The following is a 20,073-nucleotide window of genomic DNA, read 5'->3' as shown; positions in this document are numbered from 1 at the left end:
ATTTGGCACCACATACTGGTAGGAAAGCAAATAACACTGACTACTAATGGCAAGCCACAGTCTGTAGAATGGCCACAGGGTCAAGGTTAGAGGAGGAATTCTAATTGGTGATAGTGGAAACCAATGCGACCAAATGCTTTTATGTATTTATGCTATACATGATATGTGTGGTAATTGCTAACTATTGTATCATCCTAGTGCTGCTACAGCTGTAGGATCTGCTTGCAGCTGTGGGAAGTTCATCTTCTCTATGTACTTTTCTCTATCCCCCTTTCACACACGAAATCTGTAAAACTGTAGGCGTCCTCTATCTGATTAGGTACTGGCCTCTTATTACATATTGCAGGACCTAACACAACATGAAACTGGTTAATTCTGCTGTAGCTTATGTCATTCACATTCATTAAAGCCTTTGATTGCATGTGACAGCTTGGCGGTATTTTAGGCTCTAATACCTTTTGTGCTTGTCGTAGTTATTTCCTTTTCAGGATAGATTTAGCGCTTTGACAACTTTATGTGGGGCTGTGTTTGCATTTCTGGCCTTTCATCCACTTGCCCAATTTGACTGTCACACTCTAATTTTTACTTTTTGAAGAAAGCACACATTCAAGCAGAGTCGTTGACCCACACAAGCGACATGAGGTGTGACAGACAAGATCAACTACTTTCTTATTTAGTCAGAAAAACGTTAATGAAGGACTTGGGTCAGTGTAATACTCTCCATCACGTCATGGGGGATTAAGGCTGGTCCAGTAAATTCTTCAAAATAGCTTTTTCACTGCCTATGTTGGTTTGCGTTTCCATTATGAACAACTTCTCTCCTTTTAAAATTAGAAATAGGAAATGTAAAAGTCATTTTTTGTTGTTTTTAAAACTAAAACTAAAAGCTGAATGTATTGTAGTTGTTGCCCATGCCAGACACATACCTGCTTATAGTGGAGTGACAACAGAGATAATCATACCTTAGCTCAAAGGTGCACAGCAGTTCACCATTGTTTCATTCCCTTGTTGATAAGGTCCTAATTGAAAACGCCCTCATGCATTAACATTAATATTGTGTCTCTGACAGACACGTCAAGCCCAGTCTACCGTGATATATTACAACACTCCGGCTGACTTGTTGCCTTCCAGTGTCTCATTGTAGTTTTCACAATATGAGTCGTAGATCAAACAGTATGCCACTCAAATTACCTTATCGCCTTGAACGATCGCTTTAATTATTTAGCATTTTAATTTGCTTAAACATACATTTTGTGTCAGATTTCATCTTTAGTGTCAAGAGTTTTCATATCAGTTTCATATGAGTGACCAACGACATAAGAAATAACATCACCAAGGTAAATGACTTCTGAATTTAAGCAATGGGTTCTCCCAGGGTCAGTGAAGAGGTTTCAGAGTTGTAGAGTGTTGGGAAAATATATAACTAGAAATGTTTCGTATTTTCAGCTGCCTGTTCGTGACTAAATACCTCAGGCCTTAATATTTTTTATCACCTCTAAAAGATTTACCTGCCGCTACGCTGGTGGGTGTGAAAGTAATTTGTCAAGTTAGAGGAGCCAACAGATGAAACTTCCGGTGTAACTATTTTGCCTTCAAGTTAAAAGTGTGTTTGTGTCAAAAGAGTGGTTCAAATAAACAGCAGAGCTGTCGCACGTTCATTTTTATTATAAAACTAACCATGAAAACAGAAACTTTCTAGCAACCAATGTTACATTAGTCCTATAATAAACTACACTGGATGTGTGCATTGTGTTGCCTACAATCATAAAATGTAAATAGAATATATATTCTATTTAAATTTTCTGATTGTGTGTAATATATATATATATATATATATATATATATATATATATATATATATATATATATATATATATACACATATATATATACATGTGACATGTAATGTGCTGTTAGATTTAATTGTAATAATTTAGGCACGCTGCAGAATTTTACTTTAACATTCATAAACCGGAAACGTAGTTGCTACGTTGGCCCACTTGACTCAAATTCAAGTAGCCCGGAGGCAAACTTTATGCCGTGATATGGAGAGCTGTAGCTAACCCTACATGGTTTAGCAAGACAACGTCAGTAGTTGGACACACAAGGCTGAGTTCGGCTTGAAATGTGTCTTTTTAATTGTAACATACTTTCAACGCATACTGAACTAAACAGAGGACGTTTTTTGGATTTGACCTAGCTTAGTTTTGTTTCCACTGGGAGCCTAGTTAGGGTTAGCTCCAGCTAATCCAAGGAGATAACTAATCCGAGGGTGTTAATCCTTTCACACTTCATTTCAGCAAACCGTTAAAGAGAGCCGAGGAGGACTGTCAAGATAAAGACCATAAGTGTCTGCTCAACAAGTAGTTTAGCTAACAAAAACTCACAAGCCTAGTAGTTGGACATTTCACAGACGGCAAATAAACTTACTTTAAGTAAACTCGCATTAGTTGCTTGTAGCTAAAAGAATGCGGAGTAAACTTAAAGTCGTCAAACGGAAACGTGACGAGGCTGGTAAAGGGTCACTGCTCCAATAGTTGCCCAGCGCAGTGCAGTTTCTGTCAGGGCATGAGACTCCAACCCAAGTTTGCAACAAGGAAGAAAGCGACACGATGGCACACTGCGGAAGAAGGAATCGACCCAAGTTACTTTGGTTTTTCTTTGGTGTCACTTTAGTGGGATATCTACTATTTCTCAGACACAATTCTGCGGACGTGAGCGCGACAAATCGACGAGAGGCCCCCGAAGATCGAGAGCCGGATGATAAAGAGCTGAAGAAACCCGTCTACGAGAGGCTCCCTTTGGATTTGAATGCCCTGGGTGAAATGGGGAGAGCCGTCAGACTGAATCTGAACGCAGAGGAGAAAATGAAAGAGGAGGAAAGCATACAAAAGCATCAGATTAACACTTATGTCAGTGACAAAGTGTCGCTACACCGGAGGCTGCCAGAGAGATGGAACCCTCTGTAAGTAACCAGCTAGTTTGCTAGTTGAGTGGCGTCAACCACACCAAAGAAAATCTATTGTCACACTGTAATAAAGTTCAAGGGGATATATGCCAAGCATAGCAACAAAGTCAGTTCACTAACTTCTATTGATTCAAGATGTTTATTGTCACACTGATTATATAAGTAAATGTAAGGGACATATTGAAGGATATGAAATAAATTGATATCAAATCTAAGAGGCATTGTAGTACTAGAGTCATTTGCTGTTGGGGAGTAACTGCTGGTTGCCACATCTGAATGTTTTTCTATTGTGTTCACTTCTTTTGGTAATGCCAACTGAGTATTCACTGCCACCAAGCTTAATCACCATGCATCACTGACAGGATGTCAGTGTGCAGTTTTAATCCAGTTACCCAGCTTCACTTCCTCCGTTTCAATCCACTAGCTAACATGTAAATTATCCTTACAATGCAGTTGCAGGGAGCTGAAGTACGACTACCGGTCCCTGCCGACAACCTCCGTGGTCATTGCCTTCTACAACGAGGCCTGGTCCACCTTGTTGAGGACGGTCCACAGCGTGCTGGAGACGTCGCCCGACATCCTGCTGAAAGAGGTGGTGCTGGTGGACGACTATAGTGATAGAGGTACGGAGCACGGACTGATGGAGACAGACTGAGACAGACTGATGGAAAGGCAGAGGGGCTGTGGGAAGGCAGGCTGATTGATGGACAGTCAGTATGGACAGTGAGGTTGTCACAGGGACACACCATGAGGCACACAGACAGGTGGCAATCACCGGTTTGTCAGATGAATAGAAGGGAGGAGGACAGACTGACATGTCTGCAATTAGGAAAGTCAAACAGAGATCCAGGAAGTTAGTGACAGCTGGTGAGTCCAAGATGTAGATAAAGGGGAATTTCATATGCATCCAGATGGACTCACACATATTGATGCTGCGTGTATGGGCAATTTTTCTTCCATATGAAGATGCAAAATGATAATAATTAATAACAATATACATGGCTGTGTGGTAAATTGTTTCAAGGATAGTGCTAATGATCAGATTCGGATCAGGCCGGTTGCAGATGAACTGAAGAAGGATTTATTGTCAAGGCAGTGAACATGTTCTTATTTGAAGTCTCTAATTGTTTTGTCTTCTGTACTACATTTACTGAATGATCCACTTTAGGGATTAGTTGGAAAACATATAAACCAATGACGGTGTAAATGAAGCAATGCCTGCCTCTCCCTCAGCCCAAGGATTTCCCTGTTTCAGATAGTTTCATTTAATCAAGAAGGCGTAAAGGCCGAAAACTATTCACAATCAAATTTTAGAGGACAGGTACAGAAAGAGAAACCTTGTAATAGTTTTGTAAAATGCCAATATGTTGGTTTTCTATCCCATCAATCAACATAGTAACCCTAAGAATCATCCAAATAGAATATAGGAAGTGCTGAATAGAGCCCGACCGATCTATCAGCGGGCCGATATTATCCGCCATATTAGGCATTTCCCGATCTATCGGTATTGGCATTTATATTGGCCGATTTAAAAAAACAAAACATATATATATATATATATATATATATATATATATATATATATATATATATATATATATATAGTTTTTTATTTTTATACAATTTATTTATTAGAACTTTAAAATATTTTTAGATTGTTCTATTGTAACAAAACAAATTATTATGTTATTTTTGTGAGAATTCATAAATAACTACAAATAGGCAAAATGTGTGTCAAACCATTCTAAAATAAAGTATTGTGGTGCCTACAAATTGTATCCTGCAGACTAAAGAAAACATCCTTCTTTGTTACAGAGCTTTAAACAATCCCACTTCATTTAATAAAAAACAACAACTTTTCAATGAAAATGAGAATAATGATACAAAAAGGATCATTCCCTCCAGTATTGTGAATCATATCGCAATCGTAATAAGATAATTTTCTCATATCGTGCAGCCCTACAAGACACCTGGTAGATGATCTGAGTATAATAATTTGTTAATCAAACACACTTTCCTTTCTCTCTTATTCAGCTTTACCAACTGCTATCAAAACCTGGCAGCAGTCAGTAATTGCTTTTCTATGCTCATTCTCCTTGTTCCATTAAATCATTGCATATTTTAAGTGATTTTGAGAAACACAACTGCTTTTGATGCAACGTGGCCTTCCACACACACGCATTATTACACATTCATCAGATTTAGTTTTGTTTATTTCCTGAAGCTCATCTGAAGGAGCCACTGGAGAAGCACATCTCAGGATTGAGGAAGGTGCGTCTGATCCGGGCCACCAAGAGGGAGGGGTTGGTGCGGGCTCGGTTGCTCGGGGCGTCCATTACCACGGGTGATGTGCTGACCTTCCTGGACTGTCACTGCGAGTGCCATGAAGGCTGGTTAGAGCCCCTGCTCCGCAGGTTAGAACACCCTCAGCAGGACAATTGACTCCTTCAATGAGTATTTGTCAAAACACTGAGTCTCCCCCAGCCAGCTAAAGGAGAGCTGTTGTGTAGCAGACTCAGTACCTGGGCCCGCTTTAGAGCATGGCAGCACAAAAAGTTGACAGACATTTGAGATAAACCTCCACCGGTCACACGCTCGCTTCTTTAACCTTTAGGTCACCACTGCACCATTTTTCTCCCTTCCCCTCTAGGATCAAAGAGGAGCCGTCGGCTGTGGTGTGTCCTGTCATTGATGTGATCGACTGGAACACCTTTGAGTATTTGGGGAACTCTGGCGAACCCCAGGTCGGGGGGTTTGATTGGCGGTTGGTCTTTACCTGGCACGCTGTCCCAGATTATGAACAGAAACGCCGTCGCTCGCCCATTGATGTCATCAGGTGTGTCTGTGGGACGTGTTGAGAAGAGAAATCCAATGTGAACACTTTTGAATAACTTTACAGAATAGGCCATACATTAGTACTTATAGTACTACTGTCAGTCAATACTAAAACTGATCTATCACTTGTCTCATCCAGATAAATCACAATTTTTAGGATGCAGGGGAATTATCGTCTAATATGTTTTTTTCTCCTCAGATCTCCTACTATGGCAGGTGGCCTGTTTGCTGTGAGCAAGAACTACTTCCATTACCTGGGGACATACGACACAGGGATGGAGGTGTGGGGAGGAGAGAACCTGGAATTCTCTTTTAGGGTAAGACGTGTGTGTTGCATGTACATGTATTCATGTTTATCTACATGTGTAAGGCCCTACTTTATGCAAAATAGGCACAAACTATATACTGTCTCTGTATTGAAATGAAATTTCAATAGGCACATTTTAGCAACACACAGCAATAAAAAGGCGTCCAGATCTGGTTTAAGTTTACCAAGAAGACTGTGAAAACCATCCTAAAAGAATTACTAAACAACCAGTGAAAATAGGCCAGTGATTTTATTACTTTAATTGCAGGGAAGAATTTCAACATCATTTTTCTTCAATAACCGCAACATCCCAAAGGGAGGGAACCAAACGTATTTCCCTTCAACAACAAAACCACTTTTTTGGTTCCAAGATCCCTCCACAACAAGGGTGTGCTTTGTGTTGAATGATTGAATCATGGCGAGAGAGGCTAACCAAATCCTCATGGTGGTGGGGGTGTTGTTGATGTCTCTTAGATTTGGCAGTGTGGGGGCAGCCTGGAGGTTCACCCATGCTCCCATGTGGGTCATGTGTTCCCTAAAAAGGCCCCTTACTCACGAAGCAAAGCTCTGGCAAACAGCGTGAGAGCCGCTGAAGTCTGGATGGATGAATACAAAGAGGTCTACTACCATCGAAACCCCCACGCTCGACTGGTGAGTCTGCACAGGTAGTGTGCATCGATATATGCTACTGTAGAGGTATCCAATACTACTACTTTACACTATTTTAAGCAAGCATTACATCATATTGATGATTGAAGGATTTGTTTCATTTGTGGTGTACTGGGAAGACCGCTGCACTCATCACAATACTGATTTCACCAATGTACATACTCTGTCACACACTCACACACACACACTCTGCACTCCCACTCTGGTGTAAAAGCTCCCCTGATTAAGTGACACTGGGGATACATGATCGGCAGACACCCAAGGTGACAGGGGTGACAGGGCATTCCGGTGTGTGATTACCACCTTTCCGTGTCACTCAGTTCCAACGGGTGTCACCCACCAGTCCTTGAAAGGGTGAGATCCTTTGTTTGTGTGTGTGTGTGTGTGTGTGTGTGTGGATGGGTGGGTGTGTGTTTGTGGGTGGGTGTGGGCTTGCAGTGTAGTTAAGAGGAGAAGCTTTCTCTAAACACATATCAGGTGGTGCTCATCTCTCTGAGAGGACAGAGTCGTGCCAATCTTGCAGTGGCTTCGCAAACCCAATGCCCCAAAGCCCACAACCAACACTGCTGCTTATAGATCGACACGTTCATACAGCATTTTGCCATATATTATATGAAATGAGACAGCCTTATCTCACTTTTAATTTTTTCTGTTATTTTCAGGCATTTTCAGCAGTGTAATGAATTTCAGATTGTGTCGAACCTTATAAAGAGATTACTAATCAGAAGGGCTAGGTACAGAATTCAGTCACTTTTAGGCACCAACCAAATTGCCTCTATAGTATTGAGTATAGAAAAATGCCTCCTTGTTCAATATCAAATTTCAATACCTAAGGCGTAAATCTCATCAGCGTCAATGAGCCAATAAGCATGCAGCATGCTTATACCAAGATTTAAAAATGTTTGCAATTGGTTGTCTAACGTAACACGTTGTAGAGGCAGGCAGGAAAAATATTGAAAATACTTTCAATATTTTTCATATCTTTTCAATATACTTTCAATATACGTCACACAGAGTGAGGGCTAATGTATAAAATAAATAAAAAGTTGTTTTGCCATAATGTTGTCATTTGTTTTAGTTTCATAAAATAGGTGTTGAATAAAGTATTGTTTCACACTCGTCAAAGTCACGGTATTTGTATTGTTACGGTATCAAAACTTTGGAATGATATCCAGCCCTATTAGTTATTAACCATGTTTTAAACTTGAACAATACATTTCTTACTGGCACCTATCTGGCCTCTGACCCATAGGCCACTATAGTGTACGAGGCCAAGAGGAGGAAAACTAAGGATTAGTAAAGGTGCTACTTTAATGACAATAAGAGAACATGTAAGAGGGACTAGCAGTCCAATCACAACCCAGTATATGGTTCAGTTAGGGGTCACTGAAGAACAAGAAGAGGGCTAGAGGTCAGTCGGTTTTTACAGTCTATGGTAGTGTTCCAGACCAGCCCTCAGTTTCCTCTGATGGACCTTACAGGTCAGTCCCATTGATGACTGACTCTCTCTCCTTTGGGGATCTGTCACTTGCGTAAATAAATTGATGAAGGGCCAATTGAAGCTGTGTTTGGGCAAACCACCAACATCCATCACCTTGCAGTGTTGCTGAACCCTTTCTCCAGCAGAGAAGGTGCGGTGAGCATATGCTCACCTACAAATCAGATTGGAGACTGCACTGTACAGTGATCATGTCTGTGGTTGGAGTCACCTGCTGCCTCCGTGTTCCTGCTCTACACCCTCTACTACAATTTTCCATGTCTCTGTCCGTCTGTCTCACTCTCTTTCTGTCTCTTTCTCTCACCCCCAACCGGTCGAGGCAGATGACCGCCCACCCTGAGCTATGGTTCTGCTCGAGGTTTCTGCCTCTTAAAAGGAAGTTTTTGACCTTGACTTTGTCGCGTAGTGCTTTTTCGTGAATTGTTAAGTAAATAACAGCACAGAGTACGGTCTAGACCTGCTCTTTTAGGAAAAGCGCAATGAAATAACTGTTGTGATTTAGCGCTATATAAATAAAATTGAATTGAATGTAGTTTTGTAGAGTTATGGAACAACTGTAGATGGTGCTATTGTACACCATATCAGCACAGAACTATGCTATGGATGCGTTCTTTGACACTGCGGCTGTCTGATGCTGAGTGCGTCAAGAGCAGACACACAAGGTCTTTTATTTGAATATAAGATGCCATTGATTGATGCTTATCACCATGTAATATACATATTAATGCATTTATGTTCCTTGTTTTGAACCTCAGGTTATCATGCAGGAAGGTTACATTAAAATAATACGGTGGAAATGTGGTTTGCGGTCTTTGTTTTGTAGGAGGCCTTTGGAGATGTGAGCAAGCGGAAGAAGCTCAGAGAGAAGCTGGGCTGTAAGAGCTTCAAGTGGTATCTGGATAATGTTTACCCTGATATTCATGTCCCAGAGGATCGGCCAGGCATGTTTGGGATGGTAAGAACACACCCGAGTTGCTGATTGGCAATATAAATTTACCAGTTCTTACCAGTTTGATTGAATCTAATGTAGCTAAGCAGTGCAGACGAGAGACCTATCTAAAGAAAAGTTAAAAGGGTGAGATATCCTTACAATAATGAATGGCATGATTTTCCTCACCCATGTATGACTGTATGCTATATTTGTAAATATCTATTGACATGACTGCTTTTTGCTCTTAACAGTTGAAGAACCGTGGCAAGACTCAATATTGCTTTGACTACAACCCAGTAGATGAACACAAAGTGGTGGGCCAAAGGGTCATCCTCTACCCGTGTCACGGCATGGGTCAGAACCAGGTAATAGACGTCAATCTTTCAGGCAGTCACTCCTAAAATGTGTCTTTATTTTATTGCCTGGTAAGAAGTCACTTGATTCTGTTGTAATGGACATTAAATGTCTTAATTTCAATATTGTATTAGTCTCTTTTACTCAAGAACTTGAGTCTTATGTTTCACATCTAGTTGCTGACTTTTTTCCACTTTACCAAGTAACACATATTTTGAAAAGTTATCTTACAAACCTGCTAATAGTGGCCTAGATTGTCTATCCCAGGTTAAAAAATTACATGTTGACCTTGTTGATACAAAGGAGAATGCCTTTGCAAACACCTTTTTATCCTCTGTGGTTGACAGCAGTCCAGAGAGAACTCTGTAATTTTCCACTGTTATGCCAGCGGCCCTCTGTGGACACACACTGATGTCTCCGCTGTAGGACGTGGGGGCTCAGCAGTGCTTGTGTTGTCTGCTTTATCGTACTGCTCTGCATGTTGCAGAAAGGCACAATCGCTTCACTTTTCTCATTTTCATTCATAGTATACACACACACATACATGCATACATACTACGAATGAAATGTGTGTGAGTGTGTGTGTGTGTGTGTGTGTGTGTGTGTGTATGCGCGTCTGCGCATTTCAGCGAGATTCAAACTTTGATTGAAAAGAAATATGATTAGAATGTTTCCAATCATCTTTTAATTGGCGTGACACAATTTTGCATGAAAAGATTTTGAGCTGTTTTGTCCTCCCGCAGTTCTTTGAATACTCCACGTACGGTGAGATCCGCTATAACACAAGGGAACCTGCTGGATGCGTTGTGGGTGACAACATCAGCACATACCTGACTCTCCAGTTGTGTAAAAAAAGGGGGCAGCAAGTACCTCCAGACCAGAAATTTGTCTTCAGGGAGGTAAGGAGTATATTTCTGTTTTTAAAAGAAAGAAAGAATCCCCTTATGAATCCTTCAATAGGAGAAATTCAATTTTAGTAAATGTATCTATATGTATTACATCCGGAATTACCTGAATAGGCAGTGTTTGTTGCCAGACAGTGACATGCTTTCTGTGGAAGTGCAGATTGGAACGCGTTTTTAAGTCGCTGTCTGCAAGATAATGAGAAGTGTAACATGATATCTGAGTTTAAGCCCACAAAAAAAGTTTCCCTTTGAATTTCCTCTGACTTTGTGTTCATCAGTCCACATTATTTGTTACATCCCGTCTGCTTTACACCACATATGCTAGGAACCAAAAACAATCAATTCCCAACAAACGTCACCTCCTTTCTGCTTTCTCTAGCTGATACATACCCTCTACTCATTCATTAGGTGCAGATGTGCTTTGGCTCCATACAAGGGCAGGGTCAAAAGTAAAGATGTTGTAAATCCCAGAGCATCAGCAAGCTGGGGATTCACCACGCTGGGCTGCATGTTTAGCATTTGTTCAGTGTAGTCACACCCCACTGTCAGCAGCTAAACCACATTATGTAAATGCATCCAAGAAAGACTGTCTGTGTTCCAATAGTACGCTTCTGCTTCTCTTAAAACGGTGTTGGCATCATTTTTTAAATCGGGATTTAAAAAATGATAAAGATCATATCAATATTGACTGAGAGCTGTTCTGTTACCGTAGACATGTAATGTACAGTGCTAATGGCTACCATTTTAACTACTTGTTGGCCATTTGAGTGATTAACCAGCTTGTAACTATTGTCTTTTAGTGCTGTAACATTAGCTTTTGTCATAATGCATGTTTTTTTGCCTGGCTGTTTTCAGGACGGGAGCCTGTACCACGCGGTGAGCCAGAAGTGTGTTCAGGCAGTAGACAAGACCGACAACGGGACACCAGCCCCTTCCCTCCAACCCTGCTCCGACAGCCTCCACCAAAAGTGGTTCTTTGAGGAGAGAATGTAATGGTATCAACCTAGGATATATGTACAAATTAAAACATTTTTTTTTTCAGATTTCCCGAGGAGGGATATGGGCGGAATGAATTGCGAAGGGGTTGGGTCCCTTTATTTTAGAGTGACAGTGGACAGACAGGTTTGGTGGGAGAGAGATGGGGGATGACACACAGCAAAGGACTCTGCCTACATGGGGCACACACTCTTACTGGGTGAGCATGAGTTCGTTTTTTTATTTGTTTGTCTTGCCCTGAAAGGAGCCCAAAGGAAGAAGCTTCCATGCTCCCTTCTAAACGTCAACCTTTGCACATTTTTGTACCAGCTGGATTTAATGGATCAATAGAAAGTGATACTGAGTGACCAGTACTTACTTTCTGATGTACTTTAAATATATACAGTGAGGGAATAAAAGTACTTGATCCCCCGCTGATTTTCTACATTTGCCCACTGACAAAGAAATGATCAGATTTATTTGAACACTGAGAGATAGAATGACAACAAGAAAATCCAGAAAAACGCATGTCAATAACGTTATAAATTGATTTGCATTTTAATGAGGGAAATACGTATTTGACCCCCTTTCATCCAGAAAGATTTCTGGCTCCCAGGTGTCTTTTAACGAGCTGAGATTAGGAGCACACTCTTAAAGGGAGTGCTCTTAATCTCAGCTTGTTACCTGTGTATATAAAAAAAAAAAAAACTGTCCACAGAAGGAAGCAATAAGTCAGTCAATCAATCAATCAATCAATCAAATTCCAAACTCTCCACCATGGGCAAGACCAAAGAGCTCTCCAAGGATGTCAGGGACATTATTGTAGACCTACACAAGTCTGGAATGGGCTAGAAGACCATTTCCAAGCAGCTTGGTGAGAAGATTACAACAGTTGGTGTGATTATTCACAAATGGAAGAAACACAAAAGAACTGTCAACCTCCCTCTGCCCGGGGCTCAATGCAAGACCTCCCCTCGTGGAGTTTCAATAATCATGAGAACAGTGAGGAATCAGCCCAGAACTACACGGGAGGATCTTGTCAATGATGTCAAGGCAGCTGGGACCATTGTCACCAAGAAAACAATGGGTAACGCACTAAGCCGTGAAGGACTGAAATCCTGCAGCGCTGCAAGGTCCCCCTGCTCAAGCAAGCACATATATATGCCCGTCTGAAGTTTGCAAATGAACATCTCAATGATTCAGAGGACATCTGGGTGAAAGTGTTGTGGTCAGAGGAGACCAAAATGGAGCTCTTTGGCATCAACTCAACTCGCCAGGTTTTCAGGAGGACGATTGCTGCCCATGACCCCAAGAACACCATCCCCACTGTCAAGCATGGAGGTGGGAACATTATGCTTTAGTGGGACAAGACAACTTCACCGCATCAAAGGGACGATGGACGGGGCCATGTACCGTCAAATCTTGGGTGAGAACCTCCTTCCCTCAGCCCGGGCGTTGAAAATGGGTCGTGGGGTGAGTATTCCAGCATGACAATGACCAAAACACACGGCCAAGGCAACAAAGGAGTGGCTCAAGGAGAACCACGTTAAGGTCCTGGAGGGACCTAGCCAGTCTCCAGACCTTAATCCCATAGAAAATCGGTTGAGGGAGCTGAAGGTTCAAGTTGCCAAACGTCAGCCTCAAAACCTTAATGACTTGGAGAAGATCTTCAAAGAGGAGTGGGACAATATCCCTCGTGAGATGTGGGCAAACCTGGTGGCCAACTTCAAGAAACGTCTGACCTCTGTGATTGACAACAAAAGTTTAGCCACCAAGTACCAAGTCATGTTTTGCAGAGGGGTCAAAAACATATTTCCCTCATTAGAATGCAAATCAATTTATATCATTTTTGACATGCGTTTTTCAGGATTTTTTTGTTATTTTGTCTCTCACTGTTCAAATAAATCTACCACTAAAAGTTTAGACTGATCATTTCTTGGTCAGTGGGCAAATTTACAAAATCAGCAGGGGATCAAATACTCTTTTCCCTCACTGTATGGGAATAATTATTTTCTTGAAATGCTGTTGCTGGAAGACCGGACCCTACTGGAGTGGATAGTTTTTTAATATCATGGATTAGTGAGAGCCCGCACACTTGTGCAATCATCGTTTTGGTTTTCCATCTTCTTACTCTACTACTGGTGCAATCTTTGAGATCACTTTTGCTCACTTGCATTATGCACACATGGACAGTGAAACACGTGTGCATCTGTCTAAAGTAAAATATCTGCTTTATACCTCTGTCAACAAACTCAGTCTCTTATGAACTTGTGGCTGACATCACTGACTTTCAGAGCCACATCTTCTAAAATGTTTGCCTCTTCTCCTGTAGAGGGGGCCAACGCTCCTCTCTGCGTGATCCTTTCTTTCACAGTTTGTGGAGAGAAAGTGGGTAAGATCTTCAGGTATTTTCTTAAGAACCTTTTCAGGACATTTTGAGTGCTTTCTTCTCTTACATACCAGTGGCTTAGTGAAAGCCTCAGATCACAGGCATTATGCAAGTACCTAGTACCTCTTCAATCTAATCACCTAACTACTGATAACAGGAGAAACTCCAGTCGTATCCCCTGTCATTTTGCAATGCTAATGTAACTTTATTGTAAAATGACATGGGTCATTTAGCTGTTTTTTTTTTTAGTAATTCTTCTAACTTTTTTCCAACGTAGTGTACTTGCCTCTGATTTGTGCTCTCTAAATGATATGCAGCTTTAAAGGACTAAATCATAGCCATATTTTCTGGGTTTACTTGTTTACTGTTAACTATTTTTTTTATTTAAAATGATGTATTTTCTAGATGAGATTAAATTACTGTGTTTTTTAATAGCTGTGTTGCAGATCAAGCATTGTTAATCAAGTGGGAATTTATTCACTTAATGCTGGTAAGCAGTAATCACAAGAATAAGAGCCTCTCCCATCTTGCTTGTACACTTGGAGCCCGGTAAAAGTGCCTAAATGTAAAAAAGCAAAAACAACGTATAATTCTATTTTAAGATATCTCTTCAGGAAGATGCTTTTGTACTGTAGGGACTGTGGGAATATACTGTGTCACACAATGAGACAGAACTGTAGTTAAAGTTGTGACAAAGTGTCTGCACTTTTTCTAAGAGCATTGTGAGTGCACATGTATTACCCCGGTGCATTTCACTGGTTTGTGCACTCTGTTTCTATTCGTCAGTATCGGACAACTATGTGCTGCTCTGTTGTGGTCACTTGTGTGGCTATCCCTCAGGCTATGCACAAGGACCAAGAGAAAAACAGTGGAGGAAGAGTGGACAGTTGTTGGTGTCTCCAGAGTGCCTGGATGCCAGATGGCTTCCGGATTGATTTTCTGGTCCTCTTCCAATTCTTTACCGCCAACCTCTTCCTTTTGGTGTAAGAGGTCTGCAGCAGAGGACTTGGTTTTGGACTTGCATCAGCCAATTCCTCCTCAGATGAGCACTTGTTACTAATGTGCTTGAGGTTTGATTTATGAATGGAAGTCACCTAGAGTACAGTTTTTGGCAGCAGAAACAGATAATAGAGGAAACCGAATGAAGCATTTGTGACCTTCCTTACAATTAACGTTCCCAAGCTGTTCTCTTTGTTAGGGGGATGATCTTATTGAAATAGAATTTTTTGATTGATTGAGAATGTGTACTCACAATAAGATACATGGGATATGGAAAAAGACCGCTTTGTCAGTACTACAGCAGGGACCTGAGTAGAATCAGAATACCTTCATTTGCCAAATATAATGAATGTACAGTTATGTGCAGGAACATAGTAACGTGTGCATATGCAGTCACATAGTACAAGCCTAAAGAGACCATGCAAGATTAGCTTTACTTGCCACTCTAAACCCATATTTATACTAGTATTGCTGCATGCAAAGCATTGTATCAGGAGATAGCTGCACTGTGTAAGATGAAGGCACAACAAAGTTCCAAGTGTGTTGAAAGTTGGACATACAGTACTTTGTGGGGTTAAAGTTCCCAAAAATCATTTTACCGGCACTCTGAGTGGTACCTGATTGTATGATACGTGGAATGGACTAAATGACCAGTGGGAAGATTATAGTCTGTTTCACAGAGGGAGGAGAGGGGCAGCAATCCCAGGATTGTGTGAATGTTCTGGACGGCAAAGCTCGATCTCGGTCTTAATAGAACAGTTTGGGAACAGGTTCTTCCTGAGTAGTTCATGGCCCTTGACAATCCTGCAGTTTCCCTGCAGTGATTTTAGACTAAGAAAAGCTGCTTCAATGAGTAAAGAGATCAGTTTCACTAGAAACAGGTGAAGTTGCCATTTTAATACAATGTTCATGCTTTATGTATTCAACACTTAAGAAAGTGACAGCTTTTCCATTCCTATTAGTTTGTGTCTTTAGCCTGTGAGTGCTGTAGAAATATTCTATCCTGTTATTAAAAGGGTTATTTATTGTCCCCTGTGGTCATCTGTTATGCCAGACATAACAGATAGTAAAACAATTTTTATGTTGTTATATTGTATGCTAATTTGATACGTCGCACACAGCTGCAATTAAACAGATTTTTGCCCGTCAAAGATCATCTCTCTGGCGGGTCCTATAGGGATAGAATGTCAACCAAGCCTGTGTCGTAAAAATTTCATATTCCAGGGATCTGCTGGAGCTCTTGAACCTGTAAAGTGGCTGATTGGTCTGTCACCCAACCCTAATAGACCATGCAGTGCTGTTTTACAATATCATGTTTTACAACATCATGCCCGCATCTTCTGTTTATAATGGTAAACAATTCCCAGTGGACACATTTCAGTTATTTAGGTGGTAAACATGCTCAAACAATACTGCTGGAATCTAACAATGTGTCTGGTATATTAATGCTGTCAGTAACTCCAATGGCCTTATCTTGTTACTAGTAAAGTGAAGGATATGATTATTGATATTCTTAATTTGATGGATCTGATGTCAGTGAACCTGTGTAACGGTTGTCAGTTGTGAAGTAAACACATGTAATGCTGGATTTGTGTTTTTGCCTGTTCTTGCTTACTATGTCTTATGTTTTTTTTAAATATTGAGTTTTTTGTCTTTAGAAGGTAGGCAGGCATGTTTTTATTTCTGGAAAACAATCCTAAAAATACTTTTGCTCTCACTTTACACCATTGTGTGTCCATGAAAGTATGACTCATCAGCATATATGATGAGAAAAAACAGACTATCATCCACATTTAACTTTGATATGTGTAATGAGAGAAGAAGATAAACGGAAGGTGTGTGTGTGTGTGTGTGGGGGGGGTTCCAACCATATCTGATTGGTTTGCTCACCAGCTGCTGAGTGAGATGGTGAAATGTGCCCACGCCAAGTCGCTCTGTTCCCCTGGTGTTGACGCTCTGCCCTACTGTGTGTGTGTGTGTGTGTGTGTGAGAGAGAGACATGGTGGATAAAAGATGAAAACAGAATAAGGGTGGTTAAAAAAGACATACAAAAGGAAAACCGTCGCGCTTTATCATAATAGAATAGGTATCATTTCAACTGTTAAAGTGTAAGCTGGTTTCTGTCTCCCAGAGGATGAACTGTTCTGATAGAAAACTTGCCAGAAGCCTTCACATTCTGACAAACGCTGCCTATACACCACGGCTTCTTCCCAGAAAAATGAGAAGCGCTGCGGAAGGCTGTGATGCTGCTGTCTAGCCCTGTCTCAACCTTTTGGATGTTTCTCTGAGATATGCAATAAAAACAGTGCTACAACATGTGCTAAAATTCAGCAACGGAGCCCACAGAAATGCTGCATGTTGTCACAATCTCTCCACGCAGTGTAGACCTATTTTTTGATCTGGTGTGGCATACATGCAACACTTCAGTCCCCCGCACCCCATATGTGTCTTTAATGATAATGCAAAACAAGGCTCCCCATGGAGATACCCAAGCATCAGTTGTTGGGGAGCGAGAGGAACCGTAGAAAGAGCGACACACATTAACACAAATGCTGACAGAAGGCACTGCATGTCTGTATAGTTTATGTAATCGCCAGTACCCAGAACTGCTCAGGAGCAGCGACTGCTGGCTGCATACATTAGATGACACACTTTCACTTTCAGGAGGGACTCCAGACGGCGCAGTAAACAAGTGAGGCCTAGATACAGAGATAGAATTAATTTCTTATGCACCGCCACTGCTTGGCATTTGATTAGGTGGATCACGTAGTGAAAAAAGCAGCAAGGCTTCCATTAAGTCACTCAGTCGGTAAATTAGTTAAAATAACCATAACCAACTCTTCTACAGTTCATCAGTCATGTCTGAGCAATATTGCAGTGGTATTTGCTGGATCGTTTGTGTCATTTCCCATTGACCCGGTAGGAAGGAAAACAGCATTTAACCTTCACTTTTGTGAAGAAACCTAAGCAAGAGAGAGCCACAAATAAAGTTAGATTTGAATGTAAGATTTTTATGGTGTTGCGGAAACATGCACTTATTGATGTCGACACAAAAAACACTAACACTTGAGCAGTGAGCATGGAAAGAATAATATGATACAAATGACGCACTCAGAATGTCTCCAAATACTTGAGGGGCCAACATCACAGACCTGCCTCGACTTAAAATCTTTTTCAGTTGAAAGCCTAAGACAGTGTAGGATCCATTGACGTATTAACAGAAGAGTCAGGCTGATATAATCCACGTATGTGAAACCAGCTGAAACAGCATCAAAGGCAGCTTGCTTGTTACAAGTTTGGCTCGAGTTGCTAATGCTGTTTTTCAGTACAGTTGGATCTCACTAGGAACTGTCAAGGATTGTCTTGGCTTTCCAAAATCTTATTCAGCTCAGAACAACCCACAGACAACAAGAAACACTGGACTTGTATCACCTTCTGCAGTGCAGTGAATCCAATATTCATAAACAAATGTTGTGACCCTGTTCTCAATCTAAGGAGTTTTTAAAGCCAAGTGTGAATCATTAAAACAAGCTGATGGGAATATTTGACTTTTGAGGAGATTGTGGGTAATATCTCACCCTTTTCAATTAACGCAACTGTCGATGTTAGCTGTAAATTAGTGGACCGTAGTTATGTTAATGACATCAGTGGACTAGTCCTTGATAATGAGTTACTCGTCACATTCTCAGACTTGTTAGGCAGATGAGTCTGACCTTTCTGTTGCAGTCTGGCAACACAGCATGTTGTTTTTGATCGACCGTTTTCTTGCTGTTTCTGATTTGTTTTAACCATCAAAACAGAGGACATACGTTCAGATTACAGCATAGTTGTTATTCAAAACAGTGGCATGGGTCCAGGGTTGGCAATGATGGTCAGTTGAGGGGTTCATCACTTTGGTCCAGACTGAAACATCTCAACAACTATTGGATGTTTTGCCATTAAATTGGGCCCAGATAATGAATCCTGATGACTTGGAGATCCCCCGGCTTTTCCTGGACTGCCAACAGCAGGTCGAATTGTCACTTATCCTGAGTATTATCCAAACATCTAGCACCTTGTGGGCACAAAACTGGCCTTTCAACATTTTCCTCTAGCACCCTCATCAGACCAAAATTTAAATGTATTCCATACTGGTTTATACACGTGCAAAACTAGACAAGTCAGCCTCGGCTGTACTTTGTGTTTAGTGATAATTGGCAAATACAGTATTAACATGCTGCAAACATGCAAACTAAGATGGCGAACGTGGTCAATATGGAGTTATATCAGACACCCGCCCAACATCTGCATGGTTGGTATTGTTGTTGTGAACATGTTGCCATGCATCATCTCTGTGCCTCAATACATAATCACAGAGACGCTAACATAGCTGTAGACTTTTAGTTTTGCTACCCTCTATGTTCATATTACCGCTTATTGTTTCATCAGTATATTACCAAATGTGGATCATAATTTTTTTTTAACAATTGAAGGAAAACTATTTCAGGAACATCGTGTTTAAAATGTAACAAATCTTTTTGTGGATGGGTTGGCTCAGTTGGTACAGCGGGAGCACATATACATAGAAGTAAAAGCCCTGATGCAGAAGTCCATGGTTTGAGTCCAACCTGTGACCATTTCCTGCATCTTCCCCCTCTCTCTGTCCTTACTCAACTAGCTGTCATGCGCAATAAAGAAGGAAATGCCCCCCAAATAATTATATTTTTAAAAGAAATGTAACACATTGGAGTGGAAATTAAAAATGTTCTTTGGGTCACAGGGGACGTTAGACAATAGGTTATAAAACAGACACCACTGGCTTTGGAGCACAAAATCTGCTTCAGTTTGAAATACATCATCTCTGTTGTTGGGCCTGCACTCGGTGGGAACTCAGTTACTTCAGTTTAGTTTATAAAAGTGCTCTTAATCAGCGATCACATTTTCTTAGTCATGATTCTCAGCATGATGTGAAATATAAGTTCTACAGCTGAGATACTGACTTATGTGCAAGGGAGCGGTTTTTGTTGTGTTTTTCAATGACTTAAATAAACTGACCGGCACTTGTGAGCTTGTTGGACAACAGCTTTGATGACCGTGTTTTTACGACCAAATCTAGACTTAAAAAACTGCAGGTGCACGTGGCACATTTGATTCTAAATACAGTAGCTACATTTTAAAGTGCATTAGTTTCACTGGTCTTGTTGTTGTGATGCACCAGAGCCGCATGATGCAGATCTTGTGTGATATTTATGGTGACACTGCTG

The 20,073-nt window shown here is 40.9% G+C and overlaps 1 protein-coding gene across 1 annotated transcript; it reads left to right on the top strand.

Moving 5' to 3' along the window:
• Positions 1–2,009: 2,009 nt before the first annotated feature.
• galnt12 (UDP-N-acetyl-alpha-D-galactosamine:polypeptide N-acetylgalactosaminyltransferase 12) lies at positions 2,010–11,948 on the top strand. Its single transcript, XM_034892341.1, has 10 exons — positions 2,010–2,965; positions 3,422–3,591; positions 5,193–5,382; positions 5,619–5,804; positions 6,003–6,120; positions 6,585–6,761; positions 9,101–9,232; positions 9,460–9,573; positions 10,306–10,461; positions 11,323–11,948. The coding sequence occupies exons 1-10, from the start codon at positions 2,613–2,615 to the stop codon at positions 11,458–11,460; spliced, it is 1,734 nt and encodes a 577-aa protein (XP_034748232.1). The 5' UTR covers positions 2,010–2,612; the 3' UTR covers positions 11,461–11,948.
• The last annotated feature ends 8,125 nt before the right edge of the window (positions 11,949–20,073 follow it).

Source organism: Etheostoma cragini, chromosome 14 (genome assembly GCF_013103735.1).
Source record: "Etheostoma cragini isolate CJK2018 chromosome 14, CSU_Ecrag_1.0, whole genome shotgun sequence".
NCBI lineage: Eukaryota > Metazoa > Chordata > Actinopteri > Perciformes > Percidae > Etheostoma > Etheostoma cragini.
The sequence above is the reverse complement of the archived record's forward strand: the minus strand, read 5'-3'. Positions and strand labels throughout refer to the sequence as shown.

What these genes read in the sequence shown, in the direction of transcription:
- galnt12 (XM_034892341.1), top strand. Translation starts at nt 2,613, where the DNA reads ATGGCACACTGCGGAAGAAGGAATCGACCCAAGTTACTTTGGTTTTTC. An exon ending in TTAGAGCCCCTGCTCCGCAG is followed by an intron (nt 5,383 to 5,618) that starts GTTAGAACACCC and finishes CTTCCCCTCTAG; the next exon opens with GATCAAAGAGGAGCCGTCGG. An exon ending in GGCCAGGCATGTTTGGGATG is followed by an intron (nt 9,233 to 9,459) that starts GTAAGAACACAC and finishes TGCTCTTAACAG; the next exon opens with TTGAAGAACCGTGGCAAGAC.